The sequence below is a fragment of the Heteronotia binoei genome, chromosome 10 (assembly GCF_032191835.1).
Source record: "Heteronotia binoei isolate CCM8104 ecotype False Entrance Well chromosome 10, APGP_CSIRO_Hbin_v1, whole genome shotgun sequence".
NCBI classification, from domain to species: domain Eukaryota; kingdom Metazoa; phylum Chordata; class Lepidosauria; order Squamata; family Gekkonidae; genus Heteronotia; species Heteronotia binoei.
In genome coordinates, this window is record NC_083232.1 from 84,167,056 (window position 1) to 84,194,558 (window position 27,503).

The 27,503-nt window shown below is 42.4% G+C and overlaps 2 protein-coding genes across 3 annotated transcripts; one reads left to right on the forward strand and one right to left on the reverse strand.

The window, feature by feature from the left end:
* The first annotated feature begins 10,681 nt into the window (after positions 1 to 10,681).
* LOC132577941 (cell surface glycoprotein 1-like) lies at positions 10,682 to 16,075 on the forward strand. The gene is made up of 3 exons (XM_060247731.1): positions 10,682 to 10,853; positions 12,591 to 13,892; positions 16,071 to 16,075. Exons 1-3 carry the CDS (start codon positions 10,799 to 10,801, stop codon positions 16,073 to 16,075), a joined length of 1,362 nt encoding a protein of 453 aa, XP_060103714.1. The 5' UTR covers positions 10,682 to 10,798.
* A 5,396-nt stretch (positions 16,076 to 21,471) lies between these two features.
* On the reverse strand, positions 21,472 to 27,060 carry C10H7orf25 (chromosome 10 C7orf25 homolog). 2 transcript variants are annotated; one of them, XM_060247674.1, is made up of 2 exons: positions 26,947 to 27,060; positions 21,472 to 23,878 (listed from the first exon to the last, which is right to left on the reverse strand). In XM_060247674.1, exon 2 carries the CDS (start codon positions 23,860 to 23,862, stop codon positions 22,615 to 22,617), a length of 1,248 nt encoding a protein of 415 aa, XP_060103657.1. In that variant the 5' UTR covers positions 23,863 to 23,878; positions 26,947 to 27,060; the 3' UTR covers positions 21,472 to 22,614. The 2 variants fall into 2 exon arrangements, with proteins under 2 accessions (XP_060103657.1, XP_060103658.1); XM_060247675.1 differs by lacking the exon at positions 26,947 to 27,060 and adding an exon at positions 25,883 to 26,164.
* Positions 27,061 to 27,503: the final 443 nt, after the last annotated feature.

Consider the following 27,503-nt stretch of genomic DNA (forward strand, 5'->3'; position numbering starts at 1 on the left):
ATTAAACAGTCTTTCAGTGAGAGACCTCCAGTCTTTGCGCTGGAAATCTGAATGGGACACACCTGGGCTTTTTCTATGTTGGTGACATGTTCCCCATTAGAGCACAAATATGGTCAATTCTTTCATGCTAGCACTGTACAGACTGAAGTCAAACTGAACTCTGAATCAAAGTCAAAGAGGTCTTTTGTGTATGTCTCTGCAGCCTGTCGACCAGCTTTTGTTTTTTAGCTTTCTTGAACACACTAAAATTCACAGGTCTTGAGGAGCTAAACCAACAAAGCCAGAGGTGCCACAGAGCCTAAAACTATAGGATATTAATAACAGTCCCATGCTGATCTACTTTTAGCAATTCTGCTTATATTGCTGTGACTGGACTTAGAATCATAGAGTTGGAAGGGACTTCCAGGGTCAACTAGTCCAACCCCCTGCACAGTGTAGGAACTTCACAAATACCTTCCCCCCCCCTCCACCCCATACATCCCCAGTGACCCCTGCTCCATGCCCAAAAGATGACAGAAACCTCCAGGATCCCTTGTCAATCTGGCCTGGAGAAAAATTGCTGACTGAGCCCAAAGTGTCAATCAGCATTTTCCTGGGTGTGCAAGAAAGGGCCACAAGAACTAAGCACTGATGCAGCCTTTCCTGCCCTCTTGAGGAAGCCTATTCCACTGAGGAACTGCTCTTAATCTCATTTGGTGAATTAATGGACCGCATGAGTAAGTCCCTGCACATGGTCCATTGATGCATTGGTTGTGAGCCACTCTGAGCCTGCTTCAGTGGGGAGGGCAGGATATATAATCCAATAAACCATTAAACCATTTCATGTACAATCAGGCAAAGGTTAGTCTCATTCACTTGTGTGAACTGTATAAGTAACCGTGTATGACTGGATAACCATGCTCAAAGCCTCAGGGTTGGATCCAACCAGGGTTTCTGCTGGTGCAAAAGGAAACAAGAATCTTCTTTGAACACACACACACAAAGGCTGTGAAGAAAGAAAAGAAAAGAACTGGCTGGTAGCCCTGACTTGGATAGCCCAGGCAAGCCCAGTCTTGTCACATCTCGGAAGCTAAGCTGGCCTTGGCTAGTATTTGGTGGGAGACCTCCAAGGAATACTTGTGACACAGAGAGGCAGGTGATGACAAGACACCTTTAAACATCTCTTGCCTTCAAGCCCCACTAGGGGCCGCAAGAAGTCAGCTTGACTTGATGGCATTTTTAAAAAACCTTTTAAAAAGAATTGTCTGGTACAAGGAGAACAGGACAAAGACTGATAGCTGGTTTAAATGTTTGCGGGATGCATTAAGGGTGTAACTAGGTGGAGGCCATGGAGGCAGCGCCCCCTCCCAAATCTATCATACACACCCTCTCCTGGTCCCCTGAGCCCCCCTCTCCTATTGCTTACACTTCATTAATTAAATTAGTGTCTCCGGGTGTCCCCTCCATAATCCTCGATACAGACCTAAATGCATTGCTTATAGTGCATTACACAGCAGAAGCAGCCCTAACTAGCCTGTTCTTGTCAGATCTCAGAAGCTAAGCAGGGCTGGCCATGGGTTAGTGCTTGGATGGGAGCCCTGTAGCCCCAGGGGTGCTTGTGGGGACACTGCCCCATGACTTCCAGGCTGGGCCCCCTGACCTCCAGGGAGCCCTTCAAGGTGCAGCGATTTTTGGGGGGTCATAAGTGGCAACTGGAGCCGGGATAGCTGAGTAGGGCACAGTGTACTGAAGCAGCAAAAGCAGCAGGTGGAGAGGAGGGGGGCGGAGGAGCAGGAGACAGAGGAAGTCATGTGGAATGGGGTGGAGGAGAAGAAGATGGAAGATCCTCCCTGCTTGCATGCAAGGTGCAGGCCCTTCTTGATGCCAAAGTCTTAAGGTGGCCACATTCAAAGCCTCCAGTTTTTGCCACTACCCCTGAAAGTTTCTGAGAAGTGGCAAAACCCACAGTGGATGAGAAAGAGTGCCCCCTTGGGGCTTCCGGGGTTGGAACATGGCGAGCTGACCTGCCTCTCACAGAGGGGCAGTACGAGTTCTTTGTTTTAGACATAAAAGGCATTTTAATGCCTGCTGTCTACCTGTTTCCAGTAAAGGAACTTGTCTAGGACATGCTTGTTATCTCAAGGGGAAAGACACTGGCTGACGAGAGACCCCAGGAGGGGTTTTTTTCGGCTTTGAAGAACCCCCGATGAGAGATTGCATTCCATCGTCTACAAAGAATCTCTGGAGTCATTGAATTGACTTAAATTCATCAAGGTTCCAGCCTTCTATAGACTATAATAACTTCTGAAGGAAAACTGGACGGTATAAGCAAGATTAGACGGCGCTAAGGTAAAAGATTCTTATCTATCACTCCGGGAGCAAATTAAGACTGTTTAAAGAAAAGTGCTAAGATCCAGAACTATTTGTCAAAGTAAAAAATTAAGGAGAAGTGGAAGGGGGTAAAGGTGGAATTTTTGGAGCTAAGAGAAAGCAGTAAAGTGCAGAAGAATACTTGCTGTTTGGAATTTTTGCGGCTTTGAAAAAAAAACCCAGCCATAACAAAGCTGCAGACTCTCATGACGAAACAGGAAGTGACGACTTCTTCAAGTATCGTGAGATTTACAATCATAGAGAACAGGACTTCATTGCCAGAGAGTCAGGAAGCAAGTGGCAAAAGAAGAGGAACCTCCAAACATCCGGGTATATGCCAGAACCAGGAACCATAGAGAATCATCGGAGGCCATTATAGAAAGGCCAAAGTTTTATTAAAAATAAACTGGATTTGGACTATAAAAACGTTTAAAACCAACACAAATCATCCTCAAATGGTGAAACAGTTTGGACTATATATTTGGAAATAAAGACTAAGCCCTAGGGGGAAAAGGAAAACTTTTTAAAACAGAGGCTTGAAAACATCGCAGCCGCCATTTTGGGGAATTTAAGAACTTTAAAAATTAATATCTGGAGCTAGGAGGCTCCTAGGGCGGCGATTTTGGCCTTGCTGAAAAGGGCAGGCTCCAATCTATTGAATGTAACCATTGGATTGTGGATTGGTGTGACCAACTAAGATCCCATTATAAGCAATGGGCAGACAGTAATGTCTGATCAGAAGCTGGGATCTAGAATTACACGTTTAAGAGCAGCCTCAGTGGGAGAAGGAAAATGTCTAAACAAGTCCAAGAACAATTGGATGCTACAAAAACAAGATTATTAAAGGCAATGAAGGAATTAATAACGGGGAGTGAAAAGAAATTAACTAAAGAAATAACCAAAGAAATCAACTCTAGTGCTGAAGAAGTAAAGAAAGAATTTAAGAAGGAGATTGAGGAACTTAAAAAAGAGTCTCAAGCAACAACAAAAAAAACTGAAGAGATTGAAGTTAAAATAAAAGACCAAGATGCTACTATCAAGAAATTGCAGGATAAAGCAATATTGCAAGACTGTAAGTTGATGGAGAATATGATTCGTCTAAGGGGAGTGCCAGAGGCTGATCAAGAGGATTTGAAGAAGTATATGGCTACAATTTTGGCTGAATTTCTGGAAGAAGACCCAGTTGAGGTGGAACGTATGTGTGACTATATATATAGGGTCAACTCAGAATTTGCCAGAAAGCGCAAGCTACCCAGGGACGTAGTAGTGAAATTTACTACAAGGAATGTGGTGGGAAGGATCTTAACCAAGCAGTTTAGTAGTTCAGTGGTTGTGGAGGAAAGCAGAGTGAGAATCATGAAGGAATTGCCGAGAAAGGTCATCAGTGACAGAAAGCAATTCAAGAAACTGACCTACAAGCTAAGAGAGAAGGGCATAAGATATAGATGGATTTTACCTGAAGGTCTCAGCTTTGAGTATAATAAACTGAGAAAAACAATAGTGGACACCCAAGGCATGAATGAATTTTTGGTGGACAATAAAGATTTCGAGGGTACAGAATAATTGTAAAAACCATTATGGATTACAAATTAATCTCTTGGAATGTAAATGGATTTAACTCACCTCAAAAAAGAAAGGCAATATTTCATTGGATTAAAAAGCAGAAATATAATATAATTTGTCTACAAGAAGTACATATTAAGCAATATTACAAATTTTTATGGAAGAATGCTTTGGGAGAAGAATTTTTCTTGCTAGCAAAAGATAAAAAAAAAAGGAAGTGGTTTTTTATATTAAAAAAGAACTGGAGCCGAAATTGATTTTTAAAGACAATGAAGGTAGATATATTGTGGTGGAGGTGTTTATTAATGAGATAAAGACATTGCTGCTGGGACTATATGCCCCTAATGGGGTGAAAGATGCTTTTTTCAAAGACATTTTGCAGCAACTTGACCAAATGACTTATGAGCATGTAATGTTAATGGGAGACTTTAATAGAACTATTAAGAACTCTTTGGACAGATCTGGAAATAAAAAGAATAAAGATGGTAAGTTGCCAAAGTCTTTTTTTGAATTAGTAAAGCAAGAAAGTTTGGAAGATATTTGGAGAGAGTTCAGTCCTAAAGTACGAGAGTATACTTTTTTCTCAGCAAGGCATGACACTTTCTCGAGAATTGATATGATATGGTCTACAAAGGACCTGGGAGTTATTACTAATAAAATAGAGATTCTTCCGAAAATAGGTGCAGACCACAATCCACTACTGTGGTTAGCAAAAGGAGTGAAAAAGTGTAGAAGATGGAGACTAAATGAAGATTTGCTGCAAAAAGTTGAAGTAGTGAAATCTCTGGAAAAAGAAACTAAAGCTTTCTTCCAAATGAATGAAGATCAAGATGTTAAAATTCAGACCGTATGGGACGCATACAAAGCTGTTATGAGAGGAATACTAATTTCACTGAATAATAAAGATAAAAGAGCTAAAGAAAAACAAATGAAGGATTTAAAAATAGAAATAGGCAGAAAAGAAAATGACCTGAAGAAAAGACCAGGGAAGAAAAAAATATTGCGAGAGATTACAATTCTACAGAACCAACTGAGACACCTATTGAATAAGGAAGTGGAGTGGAACTTAAAAAGGTTGCAGCAGAAGTCTTTTGAAGGTGCTAACAAACTAGGGAAGTATCTGGCCTGGCAATTAAAGAAGAAAAGAGAGAAGAAATTTACAAATAAAATTATTTTAGATGGTAAAGAAATTTTAGATCAAGCTGGAATTAAAAGGGAATTCTACAAATTTTATGCCAAATTATTTAAAGGCCAACAAGTGAATAAAGAGACAATTGAGGCCTATTTGCAAAGAATAAAAGTGAAACCTTTAAGTGAAAGCATGGGAAATGTTTTGAATTATTCAATTGAGAAAATAGAAATTGAAGCAGCAATTTGTTCAATGAAAGTAGGTAAAACTCCGGGTCCTGACGGTTTTTCAGCAAAATTTTATAAAGTTTTGACAGAAGTATTAGTACCCAAACTTCAAAAATTGATGAACTGTATCAGGCAAGAGGGGAGGGTACCAAATACATGGAAAGAAGCTGTAATTTCACTTATACCAAAAGAGGAAAGAGATTCCACGAATGTTAAAAACTATAGACCAATTTCACAACTGAATAATGATTATAAAATATTTGCTAGAATTCTAGCAGAACGACTCAAACAGCATTTGAACATTTCTATTCAACAGGAACAAGCAGGATTTCTCCCCAGAAGGCAAATAAGAGATAATATTAGAACGGTAATAGACATTGTAGAGTACTATGAAAAACACCTAGGGTTGCCAAGTCCAATTCAAGAAATATCTGGGGACTTTGGGGGAGGAGCCAGGAGACTTTGGGGGTGGAGCCAGGAGACATTGGGGCGGAGCCAAGAACAAGGGTGTGACAAGCATAATTGAACTCCAAGAGAGTTCTGGCCATCACATTTAAAGGGACAGCACACTTTTTAAAATGTCTTCCTTCTATAGGAAATAACAAAGAATAGGGGCACCTTCTTTTGGGGCTCATAGAATTGGACCCCCTGGTCCAATCGTTTTGAAACTTGGAGGGTACTTTGGGGAGAGGCACTAGATACTATATTGAAAATTTGGTGCCTCTACCTCAAAAAACAGCTCCCCCAGAGCCCCCAAAACCTCCAGATTAATTCCCCATTATACCCTATGAGAATTGATCTCCACATAGGGAATAATTAAGACGTTTCCCTCTCCTCCTCCCTCCCCCCCCCCTTTCTGGCAACTGAAGCGAGGGACTGGCCTTTCTACTCACGAGTTGCTGCCAGCTTCTTTACAGCAGCAGTCACACCATCCCAAAGTGGAGCCTTGCAATCAAGCCTCCGGAGGTGCAAAGGCACATGGTCCTTTGCAGGCGGGGCTTCTCTCCTCCCCCCCCCCAGCCAGCTGACTGGGCGCGGGAAGCAGCTTGCGAAAAGGAAGAACGGCTGCTGCAACGGGGCTGGGTGGGAAGGGAAGGGAGGAGGAGAAGCATCGGGCATTGGAGTCCGTCAAGACCCGCCTGCGTTCGGCAGCCACCTCCACCCGCTCGCTGGCGAGCCAGCCTCCCTTCTCAAGATTTCCCTTGCCAGGCTCAGCACCTCCTCCCCGGACGACGCAAATGCTCCTTGGCGCCATTCCCCCCTCCTCCCCCCGCTTCCAGAGTTATGGAAAGCGGGAAAAGAGGCTGAAAATCCAGTATTCTCCCGCCAGGGCGGGAGGCTTGGGAAGGCTAAAAACACCCAGAAAAAGAGGCGGCTTTATTTTTTGCGGATGCAGAAGAAGCCTTTGATAATTTTAATTGGGATTTTATGTTTGCAGTGATTAAAGCAATTTATACAGAACAACAAGCCAAACTTTGTGTGAATGATGATTTGACTGAACAAATGATAATCAGCAAAGGTACAAGACAAGGCTGCCCTCTATCTCCGCTGTTGTTTATAATGACCCTAGAGGTCTTACTGACTCAAATTGATGAAGATAATGAGATAGAGGGTCTGAAGCTGAAAGGTTTTTCCTACAAATATAGAGCATTTGCAGATGTGATGTTTATCAATGAAAATCCATTACAAGTAACACCTTTGTTGTTGAAAAAAATTAAAGAGTTTGGCGAGCTAGCAGGCTTCTATATTAATAATGAAAAATTTAAAATCCTTAGTAAAAATTTGTCATCATGTAAACAGAAGGAGTTACAAAATGCTACTGGTTGTGAAGTTGTGTCAAAAGTAAAGTATTTGGGTGTGGAGATTACGATGAGGAACACTGATCTATACAAGAACAATTATGAAAAGCTCTGGCATAAAATTGAAGGGGATATGCTAAAGTGGAATAAATTGAACTTATCAATGTTGGGGAGGATATCTGTAATTAAAATGAATGTTCTACCAAGAATTATGTTTTTCTTTCAGACTATTCCAATAGTGAAAGATAAGAAACAATTCTATCTCTGGCAAAGAAAGATTTCAGAATTTATTTGGGCAGGTAAAAAACCAAGAATTAAGATGAAAATTCTGACAGATGTGAAAGAAAGAGGAGGCTTTCAAGTACCTGATTTATTGTTATACCGTGATGCAGTTTGTTTGGTTGGGATTAAGGACTGGATGGTTTTGATTAACAAAAAGCTATTGGTATTAGAAGGCCATGGAAATATTTTGGGTTGGCATGTGTATATGTACTATGGGAAGGAAAAGTTGGATGGTTTTTTTCACACCATTATATAAGGAGGACTTTGTTGAATACCTGGAAAAAATACAGTAAATATGGTGATGAGAGGAAACCGCTTTGGATAGTGCCAACTGAAGTCATAAAGCTGTCTCAAAGTTCACAGGAAGAGAAATGGGTTATCTATGAGCAACTGCTAAAATTTCATGGAGGCAAAATAGAAATGAAGTCGGTGGAAGAGCTAAAAGATAAATTTGATTGGTTTCAATTTTTACAAATTAAAAGCTTGGTAGAGAAAAATATCAGGAGTACAGGTATAAGACGTGAAGAAACAGAAATGGAGAAAGTGTTGTTAGGTGAAAATGAAAAATTGATTTCAAGGATCTATAAGCTATTACTGAAATGGTCTACAGAAGAGGAGGTGGTAAAACCTCAAATGATTAAGTGGGCAATAAATTTTAACAAAGAAATACAAATGGAGACGTGGGAACACCTATGGAAGAACTCTATGAAAATATCAGCGCGCTATAACATAAAAGAGAACTGTTTTAAAATGCTGTATAGATGCTACATGACACCTAAAAAACTAGCAAAAATGAACAATAACGTTTCGGATAGGTGTTGGAAGTGTAAAAAACAGCAAGGTTCTTTTTACCACATGTGGTGGACTTGTGAGAAGGCAAAATAATTTTGGTCTATGATTCAACAAGAGATATCGAAAATCTTGGGTTATAATGTCAAGAGAGCACTGAATGTTTTTCTGGTGGGATTACAAATAGAAAGCTTCCCGAAGCAAGATAGGACATTGTATGCGCAAATGTGGAAGCAAGACAAAATACCTGATAAGTGGGACTGGGTCTTAAAGGTTCTTAACTGGAGTGAAATGGACAAACTTACTAGAATCTTAAAAGAATATAATTTGGAGAACTTTAAAGAAGATTGGAATAAATTTCAAAACTATGTGGAGATGCAATGGAAGGTGAAGAGACATTTAGTGGTTTTTGATAATATTAACTGAACTCCAAAAGAGAAAAAGGACTGTGATTACTGAGTACTGTTTTAGTAGCGAAATATAAGTAGCTGAGTTTATATAGTAAGTTTATGTGAGTTAAAATAAGATTAAGATTTGAATAATTTTTAGTGATGATTTAAGGACTATGAAATATATCTTTAATGTTTAACAAGTAATAATTGAATTTTTTAAAGTGCAAAGAAGAATAGATTATGGTTATCTGATTAAATCTGTAATATTGAGGATTAAGAAGTAATGAGTAAAAGAATAAGAATAGTAGTTATATTGGTGTTAAGATAAAGTTAAGTGGATAATAATTTTTAGTTAAGATTCTATATATGTGAAGTTTTACTTTTAAAAGGTTTTTCATTTGTTTTGTATACCGGTGGAGGTCACAATTTGGAGGGTGGGAGGGGTAAGAAATTGTGTAATGTATTATAATATAATAATATAATAATAATAATAAATTTTATTTCTATCCCGCCCTCCCCGCCCAGGCGGCTCAGGGCGGCTAACAACATTTAAAACAATTAACATAGATAGATAAAACATTAAATTTAACAATTAAAATTTTTAAACATAAAAACCAGTCAATTAAATTAAATACATAATTCAAATTGCATTAAATGTATCTGGCAGCAATAAAATTATTTTGGCGCTGGTTCTGCCAGTTTAAATGGTTCCATAATCGTATTATGGATGGCGGCTCTTTATTCCAAGCAACTCAGCAGTTGATATCAGTGTAGGCTTGTCTGAAAAGGGCGGTCTTGCAGGCCCTGCGGAACTGGTCAAGGTTCCGCAGGGCCCGCACTTCCTCCAGAAGCTGGTTCCACAATGCGGGAGCCGCGGCTGAAAAGGCCTGTGTTCTGGTGTTTTGGAGTTTGACCTCTCTTGGCCCAGGGATGGTCATTTTGTTTTGATTAACTATATTTATATTTTGATAGTAGAATACTTTTCAATATATTGCAAAATAAAATTTTTGTTCACAAAAAAAAAGAGAGAAAGGGTGCCCCCTTGACTTTTTAAAAGTCCCCCTGACTTTTAAAATTCTGGCTACGGCCCTGGAGCCCACCAAGTATGTCCAGATTTGCAATGCAGAACGAGGCACTGGCAAATCACTTCTAGATATTAAAACTCCATGGCTTTGGGGTCACCATGAGTTGGTTGCAACTTGACAGCACACAATTATTATCTGTTAAATTATAAAATAAAAATTGTTCACTTTGTTATCTCAAGTTGCCTTCTTGTAGCAGAAGAGTCTGTTCGGCTACCTGGCCAGGTGGCACCATCCAACTCACAATGAGATCCCTGATGAAAATATTCTATGAAAGAGAGGGAAAGTGGCATCACTCAAATGACAGCAGCTAAGGAACCAACGGCAGTGAACAGGGGGATTTAAAAATATTTACAGCCTAAATATTTTTCAGGAGAAATTTCCATTCCTAACAATATAGCCACTTTGTCTTGAAAATGTGAAATGAAGAATGGTCAGAACTTCTCTATTATACAGTTCTATGCATATTTACTCAGAAATGGATTCCATTTTGTTTGTTGGGTCTTACTTCCAGTAACCATGTTTACGATTGCAAGCTAATGTCCCTTGGGTACCAAACAAAATGTGTACACAAACACATACAGTTACAAGTCTATGTGGAGTCACTGAAAAGGAAAGAACTTGCAAACAAGTGCCCCACAGCCTTATCAATAAGTTTGCAATTCAACCATTTATGAGAGTGGTACAAAAATTTACAGCAGTCAGTACTGACCCTTCACCTGCTACAAAGTACCTAGAGGCACTTTCTGTTCATCTAGTGCTAGAGCAACAGTTTCACACACACACACATAGTCATTCTGAGAGGTCCAGGAGCATTTGCATTGAGAAACCAACATTGCCCAAAGCAAACAGTCACTGATTTGGCTCTATTGTCATGTTTTCCGTGACTGCCCTTCATACTAACAACTGTAAATTTTCCTTCAAGCTCAGTGTGAAAAGGTTATCTTCTTTTTGAATTAGCGAAATGGAATTTTACCAATGAGAAATGGGGCTTCCAAGTCCTAATCTGAGTCATTAACATAGAGGGCGGAGGGATTTACCTCACAACTGTGAGGGCGGAGATAGGTTTGGGAATAGGTAGAGGGCAGGGGGTTGCTTCCATATATACAGCCCAGGCTTCTTTTCTAGAGGATTCTGGACATTGCTTCTCTGTTGCTTGCACTTCACAAGAGATAACAACTCAACAATGTTGAAAATGATCTCAGTCCTTTCAGCTTTAGCGCTAATTCTGATTATACAAGGTGAGCCAATTCTTTTTTAAAACACAATTTATGGGAGCATTTGTGTTATGCTCATCATGTAGATTTTCCAATTTGCTGATGATGTTGAGAAAAAATGCTTAAAACATATTTATCTGGAAAAAATTAATGCAGGGAGAATGTTGTCCCATAATATGTTTTTTTTCTAGTTTCTTAACATAATTTTCTCTGAGCTTCTTCAATCAAGACTCATATGCAGTATTCTTATTAGAGGGTTGATTCTCAATCAATGAAATGTAGTGGAAGAGAACTGCAACCCCCCTCTTGCCTGATCCACATTGAGGTGTCCAGTGCCAGATTAAACCCTGGTAAAGACCCCTAGGTAGTCAAAATCTTGGGGCCCCCTCATAAATTATCTGAGAGTCTGAATGCCTGCCCCACTGCCCATGGCCCCCGCTGCAGCCTGCAGGCACCTTCTCAAAAGCCCCTTTGACAAACCTGTGGGGGAAAGACAGCGAGAGGCAAACTTGGCAATGACACCAGCAGCAGCCACACTAGGCAAGTTGGGCAAAGAGCAGCTAAGTTGCTGGCTGCGCTTGCGGGCTGGGAGGGCTGCAAGCAGGGGGGGAGCCAGTCTGGGGGGAGCCAGTCTGGGGCCCCTAAAGTTATGGGGGCCCATAGGCCAGTGCCTACTTGCCTGAATTGCTAATCCAGCTCTGGGGGTGCCTCAAGATTATTTACATTTTACTCAAAAATACCTGAAAGATCTAAAAACTATAAGTTTTTAGCAGAGTTCTGAGATGTCAAGATTTCAAATGTTTTTATGCTAGGTATTATTCTGATTTTCGTTTATTACTTGTTGGTTGTAGTTTGTAACCCATCTTGGGTCCTGAGAAAGGTGGAATGCAAGCAAAATAAATAAATTCTGTATTTCATTGCATAATTATATTACTAGTGGTTGGAAAGGTTAGACCCCAGTCCACCAGTGGGCCACTAGCTATATTCAAACAAACTATCAAATGGTTATCAAAGATTTCAGGTTTTCACGGCTGGTAATATCATTAGGGTTTGTAGAGTCTTTCGGGATCAAGTGCCATGTTCTACTGGAGAAAGTTTTCCTTCCAGACGTTTCGTTCTCAGCTCAATGCACAGCAGCCAAGAAGGTCTGAGCGCCTGCTCCGGCTGCAACGCCACTGAGGATGTTCTCCACAGTTGAGAACGAAACGTCTGGAAGGAAAACTTTCTCCAGTAGAACACGGCACTTGATCCCGAAAGACTCTACAAACCCTAATGATATCAAATGGTTGTTTATGGCTGGGATTGTTGTAAAGAATTCTAAACCATATGTCCTTCGGTCTAGTGTGTTTAAGCAACAGAGCGCATGCTCATGAATGCTTAACACAGACTAGTTGCACTTTCACTGTTAAGCTAACCTGTGTATGCATTGCTGGGTGCAACCACAAGGACTGTAGAGGGGGGAAAGCAGGGCTTTTTTTGTAGCAGGAACTCCTTTGCATATTAGGCCACACATCCCTGATGTAACCAATCCTCCTGTAGCTTACAGTAGGCCCTGTAAGAAAAGCCCTATAAGCTCTTGGAGGATTGGCTACATCAGGGGTATGTGGCCCAATATGCAAAGGAGTTCCTGCTACAAAAAAAGCCCCGGGGAAAAGAGACCACAAAATTCTGAAGTGAGCTGATTGCCTGCTCCAAATCTGTAGCATGCTCACTGTCATGACTGCCCCCACCCATTATTAATGCTCTTTTTTAATTTTCCAGAGGCATCTGTTGCCCCAGTTACCCAGCAGCCAATCATAGAACCAAGCAAGCTGCCAAGTGGCCTGTCGAGCAAAGAACCTAATGAGGAACAAAGCGGAGAAGAAACAAATACTGAATCAAGCTTACAGTCAAGTGAGGAGCCCAGTGTTTGGCCCCCTGAAGACCCAGGAGTGGAATTAAGCAGAGAAGGAGAAACAACTGCTGAACCAAGGTTTGACTCAAGTCCAGAACCCACTGTGGAGCCCAGTGACAAATTCAGTGGAGAAGCAAATACTGAGCCCAATGAGAAACCTAGTATTCAACCATCTGAAGGACCAATATGGGAAGCTAGTGGGGAATTCAGTGGAGAAGCAAGTACTGAACCAAGTCTAGAGCCCAGTGAGAAGCCCAGTGTTCAACCATCTCAAGAACCAATATGGGAAGCTAGTGGGGAATTCAGCGGAGAAGCAAGTACCGAACCAAGTCTAGAGCCCAGTGTTCAGCCATCTCAAGAGCCGATATGGGAAGCTAGTGGGGAATTCAGTGGAGAAGCAAGTACCGAACCAAGTCTAGAGCCCAGTGAGGAGCCCAGTGTTCAACCATCTCAAGAGCCGATATGGGAAGCTAGTGGGGAATTCAGTGGAGAAGCAAGTACTGAACCAAATCTAGAGCCCAGTGAGGAGCCCAGTGTTCAACCATCTCAAGAGCCAATATGGGAAGCTAGTGGGGAATTCAGTGGAGAAGCAAGTACCGAACTAAGTCTAGAGCCCAGTGTTCAGCCATCTCAAGAGCCAATATGGGAAGCTAGTGGGGAATTCAGTGGAGAAGCAAGTACTGAACCAAGTCTAGAGCCCAGTGAGGAGCCCAGTGTTCAGCCATCTCAAGAGCCAATATGGGAAGCTAGTGGGGAATTCAGTGGAGAAGCAAGTACTGAACCAAGTCTAGAGCCCAGTGAGGAGCCCAGTGTTCAGCCATCTCAAGAGCCAATATGGGAAGCTAGTGGAGAATTCAGCGGAGAAACAAGTACCAAACCCAGTCTAGAGACCAGTGTTCAGCCAGCTGAAGAAGAATCACATGGAGGGTTCAGTGGAAAAGGAGAACCAACTCTGGAACCAAGCCCTGAGCCAACTGAAGAACAAACTTCACAGACAACCAAGGAGACAAATAAGGAAGTAAGTGAAGAAAACCCACAGTCTGGTGAAGAGCCCTGCTCAGAATCTGGTGACTTTACAAGTATACTGCCGAGTGGAGAAACACATGAAGATGTAAGTGAAGAGACAAGCGTACAGCCAAGACCGAGTGAAACTCAAACAGAGACTCCTGGTAAGTTAATTCTGCTTCCCCCCCTCCCCCATTTCCTTCACTGAGATGGTCTATACCAGTGGAATTCACTCTATTGTTCAAAGAAAGCCATGGTCAGAATTACCATCAACTAAAAGAGGAACCTTTATTTCCATTCCTGGCATGATGCTTGCACCTCAGGGAGCTCACAGTTCACCCATCCCTCTGTAGTAACTATTTCAAGGTTGGAACCAGCTGCCCCCCAAAGACCCACCAGGCAAAGGCCTTGTCTACTATTCTGAAATGTCACAGGTGCCATAGTGGGGGGTGGTGATCAAAAGAGTCACATGTGGCTCCTGAGCCACTGAGTAGGCATCACTGGATGGAGATGAATGGTCCTCTGGGGGAAAATATTCCCACCCTTTAGTGTATCATTGGCTTAACCCATGGATGCCAAGACCATTTTAGAAAAGAATTTAGCAATTTGAAAATACTGTGAGCCTTCAGTGGGTCTTGTGCTGCTCCCCTCCTGGCTGTTTCAGCCCTTGAAAAGGTACATGAGGCAGGACACACTACCAAAAGCTGTGTGTTTGCTTTGTGCTGAGTTTTTCAAATTAAATTGTATTGAAATTATGTTGTTGTTATTGTACTGCTATGCTGTTAGCTGTCCCAAGCCCCATAGCAGCCATGCATTGAAAAGATTGCGTACAGGGGAAATCTAGAATTGGAGAAAGTCAAGGCTTCCAATCCTGTAATTTGGCTCACTTGTTCGGGAAGCGGGGTGGGGAGGTTGTTTCTATGAGCAGAAAACCAGCAAACTGATGTTTTCACACAATTATACAGATGCACTGTCTTATCATCTTTTGTCTATCTGTTTGGTCAATCAGCTGTGTATCACTGGGGCAACTTTGGCTAGAGTTCTGGTGGAATAAGAACTGAATATTTAGAGGATTATTCATGAAGTGTTGGCCCCCAAATTCTTTATTTTAGATATAATCCATTTTATTTTACCAGCTAGTACCAAAAGGGCTGTGAGGGGTGGATCCAGGGTTTCCAATTCACAATCTAAGACATTTTAAGGTTACACAGGAGATTTGTGATTGGACTTCTCATAATTCTGGTGTGTTTATTAATTAGAATATTGGCAGTGCCAGAGGAATGATTTTCCTCTCCTGGCAATGGACCTTTCAGTTTGGAAAAAATGACACATACACCCCTTCATTATGTTCCAAAGAAATCCAGAGGCCCTACCCACTGCATTAAAATTAAAGTGTCAGGAGATCCAAACACAGATCTTCCATGGAAATAAAGCTTGGCTTTGAATCTGCTGAATTCATCATGGCAACACCAAGCCTGCCTAGCCTTAATAAGCAGATAAGGCCTTAGGGATGACACTTTTCCCTCTCCTTGTAGGCTCACAGAGCAAGATATGCCACAGAGCCTGTTCTTCTCTGTCAGTCTTCATATGCTTATGAAAATATCTGACAATACCCTGATCCCACACAGTTCTTGTATCCACTGTGCAGGGCATAAGAGCCCAGCCTGCCTCTCATTTTTTTAACCAAATGGAGCCACCAGCTTGACTGAAAACATAATGCCTGCCTTCTTTTTGTTTTCATGGATTTTTGGGATACCCGATTCATATCTGCATAAGAGGGCTGCCAACTTTCCTTTGGTCATGATGGTTTCAGCTATGCAACAGGAGTTTCTTTCTGGCAGGGCTACTGAGGGGAATGGCTGCAGGATTAACAGGAATTCTACACCCAAAATTTTGTCCATATTGCATCTGTGTAACCAAGAAAATCTTTTCTTGCTTCTTACATTTGCTGCCCTTGCAGCTGATAAAAGTGTAGCCGTGATTAATACTGAAAGCTTGTTTTCTTATAACCACATAAAAAGAGCTGAACAGACAACATGGTTGTCAAAGCTCAGACCAAAAAACCACAGATATTAAGTTTATCCATTCCTGATTCCAAATTTATTTCAGGAATTATGTAATACTTTTAAACTCTTTGTGCTAGTGAGATGTTAAATTGGTGTGTGTGTGTGTGTGTGTGTCGATACACCATTATTCTACCTAATATTCAACCAAATTTTGTGTGAGGAAGTTTAAAATATAAACGATTAATTGAATGAGAAATACATTGCAAATTTCATTTCCATTGTAACAACCACATTTGCAAAACTGCCTCTCACTTCTGCCTTATGTTTTCTTTTCAGAATAAAACAAAAAAGGTTTTGTGAACATCTTCCTGAGGCATTCAGATGGAAAGAAAAGGTTGCCTGTAGATAAGAAACATCAGAATTGTACGCAGCTTTAAAGCAAAGAAGCCTTAAAACTAACTGGTTGGGTTTCTATGAAACCTCAGCCAATTCCTGGGGCTTTCTTTTAATTTCATAATTTATTAAACTGTGGCAATGCCAGACTTTTGGTCTGAAGAATGCTATGTTAATTCTATTGTCCCTTTTCATTCCCACATTCACATGCAGAGTGTAATGCACAATGTTTCTTTCTGAATTTAAAATAAAAAGGAAGGACATTATCAATTTTTGCCATTATTTCTTTTGTTACTGATGTCATCTTATGGGTTGGATCCAACCAGCTTTTCCAAAGGTGAAAAGGGGAGGAGGATCCTTTGATAACTCCAGAAAGATAGACTGAGAATCACGGGAACTGCATGAACAAAAGTCATGTGGGGCAGGGGTTATATTAATTTCTTGACTTTACACCCTGCTTTTCTCTCTATTTGGAACCAGGAGTAGCTTATGTCATTCTCTTCTACTCCATTTTATCCTCACAATAACCCTGTGAGGTAGGTTAGGCTGAGACAGAGTGACTGGCCCAAAGTAACCTGGCCAGCTTCCATGTGGATTCAAACCTCCCAACCCTTAAGTCTCACAGTAACTAGTATACCACACAAACTGTTAAGACAAATATTGAACAAAAATTAGTGGGAACGTTGTCTGGATCCAGTTCTATGAGTCTGTTCCCTCAAAAATTCTTGCACAAAACTATGCTTCAAATTGTAGCTTTAAAGTTACAGTTTTCAGTGACAGCATGTGGTTAAAACTGCCAGATTTTCACAGAGGTGGCAACATTGTTAGGGAGAACTTCAAGAGCCCTGAAATTTGGCACAGATGGCAGCCAAGAAACCCTAATTACTAGGGGGGGCGGAATATGAAAATCTGTCACTTGTATAGTTGTTCAGAAACTTAAAGTACTTCGAGGTCGCACAGCGGTCTGAACTTCGGCAAACATCATTACACAACAATTAGGAATTTGGTAAACATGGTGAAGACAATGACTAGGGGGGAAAACATGCTGGAAATGACATGCTTTTGCACCTAATAATTAAAAACTTACAGTATGAATTTTACCTCATAAAAGGAGTCAACCTTCCAGCAGGGACAGACTGTTGGGTTCTGGGAGTTCCACTGCAGAATAAGGTGTTTCTAGGAGTAGAAAACAATTACAATCCCAAAGAGCAAGAGACCTGCTGTTTTATTTGCAAAATCTTTCATTCCCCCTGGTGTTACTTGCAGCCCCATTCAGCTCCACCATTATGGAACCACCTCACCAGGGAAGTGCACCTGGCCCCCTCACTTCAGATTTTTAGGAGGCAGCTGAAGACAAGTTTTATTTAGGACTGTATTGATTAGGTTTACTAGCTATCCTGAGCTGTGGTTTTGGTTTTTATGTTTTACTCTATTTGATTATTTTTTATCTATGGCATAAGCCACCTTGTGCTCTACAACAAAGAAAAGCCACTAACAAATGTTTTAGATAAATAATGAATCAATTCACTCACACAAAAAAAACCATGACTGCAGTACTCACAAGGTTAGCTACAGCTGCCCAATTCCACCTAGGATAGCACTCTTCTGCCCCCCCCCCTTTTTGGAAGCATTTTGAAGAAGGGGAATAATTTATCAAGTAACACTTCTCCCCCCTCCCCCCTTCTTTATAACATTAAGTGAATGGCTGCACCTATCCTGTTCTTGAGGGAATCACAGAAACAGGAGCGCCGCCTCACAAAAAGGAAGGGAAAAAACCCACCCCAGGCTCTTGAGTGTGGGGGGGAAATTACCATATTAGATCCAGGAAAACTAAAGCTCATTTAATCCTGTCTGCAGAACCAGTTGTTAAAAGTATATCTTTAAATGTGTAATTTCTGCCTCAGAAATGAAGATGGGAGAGGAATGACTCAAACAACCTTCAGAATTCACCTCGGCCTTCACCGTCACACCTGACAGTTACTGGGCCATCTTTAGATGTAGCCAGCAGGTCAAGTGCTGAGCAAAGAGGTACTAGGCTCTCTCCCCCTTCATTAACACGCCACTTCAGACTATGTGATGAAAAAACGACAAAGAGTGAGAGCGTGCTACCAAGTGAATGGGAAGTCAAGTTTCTGCAGGAGAGACATGGGTTTGGTTGAAGAGCTCTCGACTGGAGTGGAGTCTGGCCCCCACACAAAAGAAATGTCAAAAATCCGGTTGTACTGAAGTTGAGATTTGCATCTTCTTTGTCAGGGGGAAGAGTGCTCAGAATAAATCAGATACCCATCTCGGAGTGCCTGAAGAAAGAACCTGGGAATTAGGTCTTTCTATGCTGCAGGGAAGATTCTCACGAAATTTGAAATTTAAATCCAGTTGAGCCACTAAATCGCACTATAAGCCTGCACAGAGTTAGGCTATGGGTTTTATTTATTGAGAAAATGTGTCTGCCTCCTTTTCAAACCTGCAGGATTACCACATTGGTGAATTCCCCCACATTTGGTGAAAACTAAATACTGTTGTAGCCACCACTATCACCCTAAATCCTTAAAACAGACATAACATGAATGACAGGTATCATTGAGGGCTGAAATGTTTGGCCTTAGCGTTATGACAATGCCCACAAAATCTCCCTTGCTGTGACTTAAACTTCTTCAAGTGTTTAGCCCTTGTGGGTACTCAAAACAGGCTGCTAACATGCAGGCTGTATCTAAAATATTCCCAAATTATCTAAACAGGAATACCAACAATGGGGACTCAGAGCACTGCACATATGTTCTCTTTTCTATTCCCATATGCCCTAGCTCTTCTGTCTTTATTCTCCACGCTCTTTTAATCTTTCAGTATCCCACTCTTGATGGCAAACAAGTTGGAGACTGTCTTTGGTCATGCTATATTCTGTCCCTGTCACGCATATGTAAATATAGTCTGTTTATTCAATGCATTTTTATGTAACCCTTCTACCCAAATAAGGTTCCCAAGGTGGCAAACCACTAACATTAATATATTTCAGCATTTAAAAATGTTTTAAATGAAGTATATATACAATAACTCAATAAAACATATAAACAGACTTAACACAGAAAGACAGGGAGGTGGTCAGTAGCAGTTACTGGGGGTATGCCAACTGGAACAAAAACATCTTTACCTGTTAGAAGAATATAACAATAGGAGACAGGGAATGTGTTCTGAAGTTTTGGTGCCACAACAGAGAAGGCCCTTTTCTTGGTTCGCCACGCATCTGGGCTCAGATGGCAGGGGCACCAGAGACAGGATTACCAGAGTGGACAGATAGGCTGATATGGGAGAAGGTAGTCCTTAAAGTATAGGACTTTAAAGGTCAATACCAGCGCCTTGAATTGGCCCAGAAACAAATTAGGAGCCAGTGCAGATCAAACAAGTCTGGAGTGACACAGACCCTATGACCCACTCCAGTCAACATTTTTGCTAGAGGATTCTGTACCAACAATCTTCAAAGGTGTAGAGCGTATTGCAGTCAACTAACCTAGATGTTACCAGGACCCACATTACCGTGGAAAGATCTCTCCCCCCACAGGAAGGGCTGCAGCAAAGCTGGTGGTGAAAGGCAACCCTGGCCACCAGCGCCACATGTTTATCCAACAGGACACCCAAGTCCCAAAGCACTCCCAAGCTATGAACCCTCTTTTAGGGGAAGTGCAACCCCATGCAAAACAGATGTCCCATTTCCTTGGTCAGACCTCCCCCCCCACACACACACACCAGTAGCACCCATCTCTATGTTTTTGAGATTAAGTCGCAGTTTGCTATCATCTGTTCCAAAACTGACTCCAGGGATTCGTTCACAGCTCTCACAGCCTCCTTGGAATCTGCTGGAAGCATGAGATAGAGCTGAGCTGAGTGTCATCTGCATACTGGTGGTAGCTCAGCCCAAATCTCTAGCTTTACATAGATACTGATAACCATGGGGAACAAGAATGAACCTTGAGAAACCTCATAGGCCTGAGGCCAAGGAGCAGAGCAGCAGGCTCCCCCCCCCCCACACTGTTATCTGTAATTATATAGATAATTGCTGCAAATCAGTCATGTTAGAGACCAAACCCCAGTGCTTGTATGTGGACCAGGAGTATACATGGTGGATTTGCCTTCTTTTGCTGCCATTATTTAGATGTGCGAATTATTTAATTTTGAATCAGGGGAAAAATCCAATTATATTTTTCTTGGAAAACCCAAATCGCTGATGGTATTTCAAACAAACAGGCAAAGTATCTCAATTTCCAGAAAATATCTATTTTGGTGTAGTCATGAGTGAGGGTTCTCCAACAGAAGGTCAAGCCATTATGAACTCAATCAGAAATTTGGGACTGGATTCCTCTAACTCATTCCTAGAGCTCACATTTGTAACATGATCATAATACGAAAGACCTGTGTTTACCAGTAAAAACATTTGAGAACATACTGAATGCAAATCATACTTAGTTAAAGTCAGGGGTAGAATTCTAGCAGGAGCTCCTTTGAATATTAGACCACACACCCGATTTAGCCAGTCCTCCAAGAACTTATAAGGCTCTTTTTTGTAAGCTCTTGGAGGATTGGCTACATCAGGGGTGTGTGGCCTAATATGCAAAGGAGCTCCTGCTAGAATTCCACCCCTGGTTAAAGTGTTTGTAAACAGGGCTTGTCGAAAAAGCCCAGCAGGAACTCATTTGCATATTAGGCCACACCCCTGACATTACCCCTGACATCACCATTGTTTTGCACAGGGCTTTTTTTGTTGAAAAAGTCCAGCTGAAACTCACTTGCATCAAACCACGCCGACATCACTGCATTCCTGCTCAAAAAAAGTCCTGTTTGTAAATATATTTTTTCTTGAAGCATTTCTTGCTTTCTAGGTGCAGAACTAATAGCAACTGTGGGGGAACTGAGCCCTAGTTAGCACGATAAAGAAATATAAACACTATTTTTGGTGGAACATGGAAGGAGAAAGCATTTGCATCATAACATTCAAAATTCTTTAACATGCAACATCAATCTTCTGTTACATATTATAAAAAATTTGGGATGATGGGAGGGCATTAAATAGAAAGTTCTGTTTCTCTTTCCTAGGAACAGAGCAGGATATCTGTTTAAATATATACAGAAATTATGACTTTAACAATTAGGAGCATCTCTGTTACCAACTTTTTAAAAAAAGATGAGCTCAGCATTGATTATTTGCTTCCAAACTACTTTCAGTTTAGCATTTTATCAATTCCTGTACTTGTTAGTACACAAATTCTCCCCTCCCACCCCGATCCCAATCCACATAAGAGTTTCAGCAGTTCTATTCAAAAGATTTAAAGACAAACAGCAAGAGAAAGACAGGTTATTTTTTTTTGAAGAGACATTTTAATTATATGTTGCACTGTTAACAACAAAATTATCTCAAATGAAATGAAATAAATTAACAGTAGAATCCCCAAACTGAAAAGAGTGCACAAACAATACAATTTGACCCCAGTTAAGTGACTCAGCAATTTTTACTGGAGATCTAAAAGCACAGACCTCACAGTGCAATCCTTAGAGTGACACCATTCAAAGGCCAGAGTCAGGTAGGTTGCCATGCTGGGCTGAAGCAAAAGAACAAAATTTGAGTACAGTGGCACCTTTAAGACCAACAAAGGTTATTTCTCGGCATAAGCTTTCACGTGCATGCTTGCTGGTCTTAAAAGTATCTGATGAAGCATGCACGCACACAAAAGCTTATGCCCAGAATTAAATTTTGTTGGTCTTAAGGTACTACTGGACTCAAACTTTGTTCCATTCTAAGACTAATGACCTTAGAAGGCTCTTAACTCTGTTCAGGATTGTACTGAATGCTTGCCCCATTTAAAGATCAATGGAATTTCCAAGTACTCAGTTTAGACTGGATCATGACTTTGGCACTCTCTGCCACTATTCTGACTTAGGCATCGAGCCCCATCTTTCTACATTTTTCACTCCAACCTAGATCCTGGAACAGTCACAGCTCTGAGCCACACCCAATATGCTGGGGCATAATTCCACCTAAGCATTCCAAAGCATTTTGCTCAACTGAAACAGAGATTCATTTGTGCTTATCTTTAGATGGAAAAGAGACTTTGAAAGACATGAGGAGTCACTTTTATCTCCACCGTCACCCCTTTTTCCTCCATCCATGTCAGGATGTGGCGCAAGTTGTACTAGACATTAATGTACCTTGCAATTCCTTGGCAATGGTGACCAACAATGTCAGGCCATTGGGGGTGAGTTGTACTACATGTCATAGAGGGGCAGGGTGAGAAACTCAATGCAGGCTTGCCATTTTTGCCAGCGGCCCTGCATACCTTACATCACTTCATTCCACTTTTGCCTGTACTGGTAATCGTTAATGTTTAGCTCCAAAATTGCCTCAAGAGCTGGTGTAAATAAAACAATATTTTGGAAGAGCTATCCTATTGGCTTATAGAGTGTTAACGGCAACTGACAATCGGAGTGCGCTATTAGAACTCAGTCAGTGCCTAGGTAAAGGTGTGGCAGAAGATTCTTTGCTTTCTGTCAATGCTCTTGGCTGATGAATGAACACGCTGAACTTGACTCCTTGGTTGGCGGCTGCCCTGACAAAGCCACTGTTTGCAGTCATGGTAACAGCCTTCAAAGTATCCCCTGTCCCAAAGATGGTTAGTGAGCGGCTATTGATTTTGGAACTGAGGACTAGCTGTAAGGCACGCTCAGAGGGTTGATCCGGCACCACATTGACCCTTTCCAGGAGTAACGCGGCCCTGTTTTTCTCCCCAGGCCCTCCCAAAGTTTCTAAAATGACTTGGAAGTCTCTGACTGCAGATTCACAAGCAAAGAGCTCCTTGCCCTTCATGAATTCCTCCAGGGATGGGAGAACGCTCTCCTCTCTCTCCTGTACGGCCTGCTCCGTTAAGACTTTCTCCTTGAAGATGAAGTGACAGCCTCCGTAGCTAAGGGCAGAGACGTACGTAATCAACGTAGTAATATCCAAGTTAACTCTGTTGCACAAGTCCACCCTGATTCCGGCAGGAAAAGCCACACTGGCGACCAGATTACCCCGATCCACTTTAGTTACGTGCAGATGCTCACCACTTTCTTCATCGGACTCACCAGAGCTTGACTGGAGACCTTTGTCAGTGGGTTCCATCAATACGTTCACAGCAACAATGTCCCCACGCACCGATATGCCCATCTCTTGCAACCTCTCTGCCATGGGGCAGGACACCCCATTGTAGAAAGCAAAGATAATGTGTGGGTTGCTGTACTGCACAGGCTGCTGGCGACTGGCTTGCAGGAAGTCTTCCGCCTGCTCGATGATGCTCTTGTCTCCATACTGGCCTCTCCCCAGCCAGATGTTGTGCAAGGCTTCGGCCTTTCGGCCAACTGCCTTCACCCAGGTGTGGCCACTGTTTGCAACGACATCCACCACCAAGCTTTGCTTTTCACCAAAGCGGTTCTCATAGGCAAAGACATGGAGGACGCCCACCACGGCCTCCAGGTTCTCTGCCGACTCTAGGACGGCTTGCAGGTGTGTGAGGTTTGTACTCTGCAGATGAGACTCTTTGATGGCCACCTTGCCAGCCTCCACCTTGTGCAAGAATTTTAACTCTGCTTTTAATTTACTGCACAGCTTCGCTCCACCTTCGATGCCACCTTTCCGGGACTTAGAAAGGTCTTCCGCTCTTTTTATTAGCTCCTTAGCAACAGCAATTCTCTCACACAACAAGGAATATGCAGACATGTTGGTATCTTTATTCCTGAGAAAGAAGGACAGAGAAGTACTGTTAATGTGAGTTAAGAAAAAGCTACTTCAAAAGCCTCTGTGTCTTGGTATATGTGCCAAAGCCATTTACATCCTGATATGTGCTTTAGAAGTTACTAAAAATGCCTCTGCCCAAGGGTAAGCCACATGCAAGCCTGTTTTATTGGGGGCCCAAAAGGATTTGGAATGCATGCCATTTCAGAGTTCACCAGGCTCACCAAATTCTGTGGAACATCTGCCCAAAAAAGTAATCAAGTGAATTACTCCACAGAATTATCTTCCAAGTTCACCCTTCTGGAATTACATGATTGCAGCCAAGAAAATTATTAAAACATAGACACTCCTCATCCAAATCTCACCCTCAAACACAATTCTAAAAAGATATTCATGCCACAAATTTTAAGTCACATACACGAAATTCAGTAGTGTTTCTAGGAGAAATACACTAAAAAAAAGAGAAGAGTTGGTTTTTATACCCCGCTTTCCTCTACCCTAACAAGTCTCAAAGCGGCTTACAATCACTTTCCCTTTCCTCTTCCCACAACAGGCACCTTGTGAAGTAGGTGGGGCTGAGAGTTCTGAGAGAACTGTAACTGGCCCAAGGTCACCCAGCAGGCTTCATGTGGTTTATGATTTCTGAAATTTTGGTTTGTGTTTTTAACTTAACACTGAAAATAAAAGCTCTTGTACAGAGGGGGGGGGGGCAGCGGTAGGGAGAGAAAAACCCTCAGGATGTACTCCATGATAATCTTCAGTGATAAAAAAGCTGTTTGGTTATTTCACGGTTTGTTAGAAGTACATCACATTAAAATTCCAGGCCAGTTGAGACTTAGCTTAGAAGTTCATCAAACCTGTGCATGGCCCATCTGTTAAACTTGAAATGCTTTCTGATGCAAAAGACTGCCACCTGCTGCAATTATGATGGCACTGCAACACATTCTTTTTAATATCTAGGAATAAGCATTTTGAGGCCTAGAGGTCAAGCCTGTCCCCTGACGGCTTTCCACCAGGTCAGTGCTCTTAACCCCAGAGAAGAAGAAGAAAGAAGGGAGAAGGAAGAAGGGAGAAAAAGGGGGAAGGGGAAGAAAGGAGGTAGATGGAGGAGGAGGAGAAGGAGGAGGAGAAGAATTGCAGATTTATACCCCACCCTTCTCTCTGAATCAGAGACTCAGAGCGGCTCACAATCTCCTATATCTTCTCCCCCCACAACAAACACCCTGTGAGGTGGGTGGGGCTGAGAGGGCTCTCACAGCAGCTGCCCTTTCAAAGACAACTCCTACGAAAGCTATGGCTGACCCAAGGCCATTCCAGCAGTTGCAAGTGGAGGAGTGGGGAATCAAACCCAGCTCTCCCACATAAGAGATCACACACTTAACCACTACATCAAACTGGCCTCTCTAGAAGAATACTAATGTGCCCCTCAGCCATTTTCTCTCCCACTGCAAAATAGCCAAAGGGCTCTTCAGCACCTGTTCTTGTAGGATGAACAAAAACAGGTGCTGAAGAGCCCTTTGCCCATTTCATGCCTAGGCCAGAAGGGCAGAGGGAAACAGCACTGAGCCACTGAGCGCCTCAGTCACAGTCCCTGCTGAGGGAAGAAAGGGTTAGAGCCTTTTGGCCCTGTCTCAGATAGATTTATAGTGAGCTCCAGTATTGGCAACCCTCCATTCTTTGTTCACTTGAAAAAGGGGTCCCTGTGAAAGATATAGTGCCAACCAGCTCCCTGCAAAGAGGAGGAAACAAATCCCCACGTTGCCCTGGATTGGGCTAGTTGCTCTCTCAGCACTAACTTCCTTCACAGGGCTGTTGCTGAATAGATTTTGAGTCCAACGGCACCTTTAAGACTGGAGTTTTAATCAAGGTATATAAGCTCTCGTGTGCATGCACGCTTCCTCAGCCAGATGAGGAAACAGAGGTTCTCATTAGCGAGGAAAACAAGGCATAAATTAAGACAAACGCATATGTTTAAGTCTACTTTAAACAAGTTTAAGAGACTGACCTAAGACACAAATGTCTGCCACGGCTCTTCCTATATAGCTGAACTACTTCAACACCCGTACCCTAAACAGGATGCAAGCCTGTTTAGGATTTGAAGTAGCTTCATTTTGCATAAGATTGCAGAAATTATTTTCTATCTCGAAAGGGTTCGGAAGGACGAAAATTAAACAGAGCAAGACGCTAAAAATCCAGTTCTCTTTCCCTTTTAGACAGCCACCTTCTCCCTCTTCGACTTCCGCTAAAGGAGAAAGCTGTTTCTGCGGGCGCTTCTAATAAGGGCCTTGTGGTAAAAGCAGATGGTGTCTTTTCTTCCGGTTGGCAGCCGGCAGTCACAAGCGTGAGGCCCGTTCCGCCATGATAAATGATGGCAATAAAATTCTCGTCTCTTGATGGCGAGTTCCTACAGATTTTAGCAGTGCTGTTCTATTAGGGGTGCTTACTCTGAAGTAAGTCTCATTGAGCTCGGTGGGGTCTACTTCCTAGTAAACGTCTTTAGGATTTCAGCCTGAATTTCCTCTGCTTCCATTGCCAGCCGGCTGCAAACTTCAGACCCGCTGACCAAACCTGGATTTACTTCTGAGTAAACATGCACAGAGCAGCCATGCAAGCTTCATAAACTCTAGCTGCATCCCAGCCATTGCTAAACCGGCGCGGGGGAGGAGGGGCGGGGGACGAGAGGTGCAATCTGAAGCTCGCCAAGGCAGACCAAACTTCAGCTGATGCAATAGGAAACCTTTCCCCCGGACGCAGCCGCCAAGACTTCTGTTGCCCAGCCAGCGATCTCGCTGCAAAGTTGGCAACGCTTGGCCGATCGGCTTCTGGACTCTCGTTCGAAAACCGGGCGGCGGGTGGGTTTTCTCCAACGCCTGTGAGAGTCAGCAGGAGCCAAACAAAGCTGGGCTTCGCTACTCTTCCAACTTCCAAGAAGTCTCCTTTCCCCAGACCAGCCACATGCATGGACCGCAACGTTCCCTGAGGTTCCCCCTCCTTTGGGGATGCCTCATCTGGATCGCTGCTGAGCGCCTCCTCCCCCGCGCCCCTTCTCCCCAACGCCGCAGTGCTTACAGTTGCCCCCATCACAGCACAGGTGTCGTTTCGCCGACCTCCTCCTTTCTGGCAACCGAACAAAGAGATACATCTGAAAACCCGGGCTGTTACTTAGCCCACACTTCCGGTCCCGAATACACGCCTCCATATGCGGGGCAACAGTGAATTCTAAATGGACTTGATCGGAATAAAGTAATTGGTAGGGGAGGGGGGGGGCGCATTTATGGCATTCACAGAGTTCCATTCGTTTAAAGTAGATTCAGGAGAAGAGCGTGCACACGAAAGTTTATACCTTGAACAAAAAAATGTTGGTGTTAAAGGTTCCACTTAATTCAAAATTTGCTTAAAAGTGTATAAGGCATAACTTAGCCTAAGAAGAGTCAGTAAACAAACTGAGGGTCTCGAGGGTCCAAAATAGCTGTTATTTTGCACCCTCAATGGTCAGCTTCATATTTGATTTATGCCCTAGAGTTGCCAGCTTCCAGGTGGGGCTTGGAGATCTTCCAGAATCACAGTGGTTCTTCAGACTGCACAATGGTGCCTTTGGAAGATGGGCTCTGTGGCATTATACACTG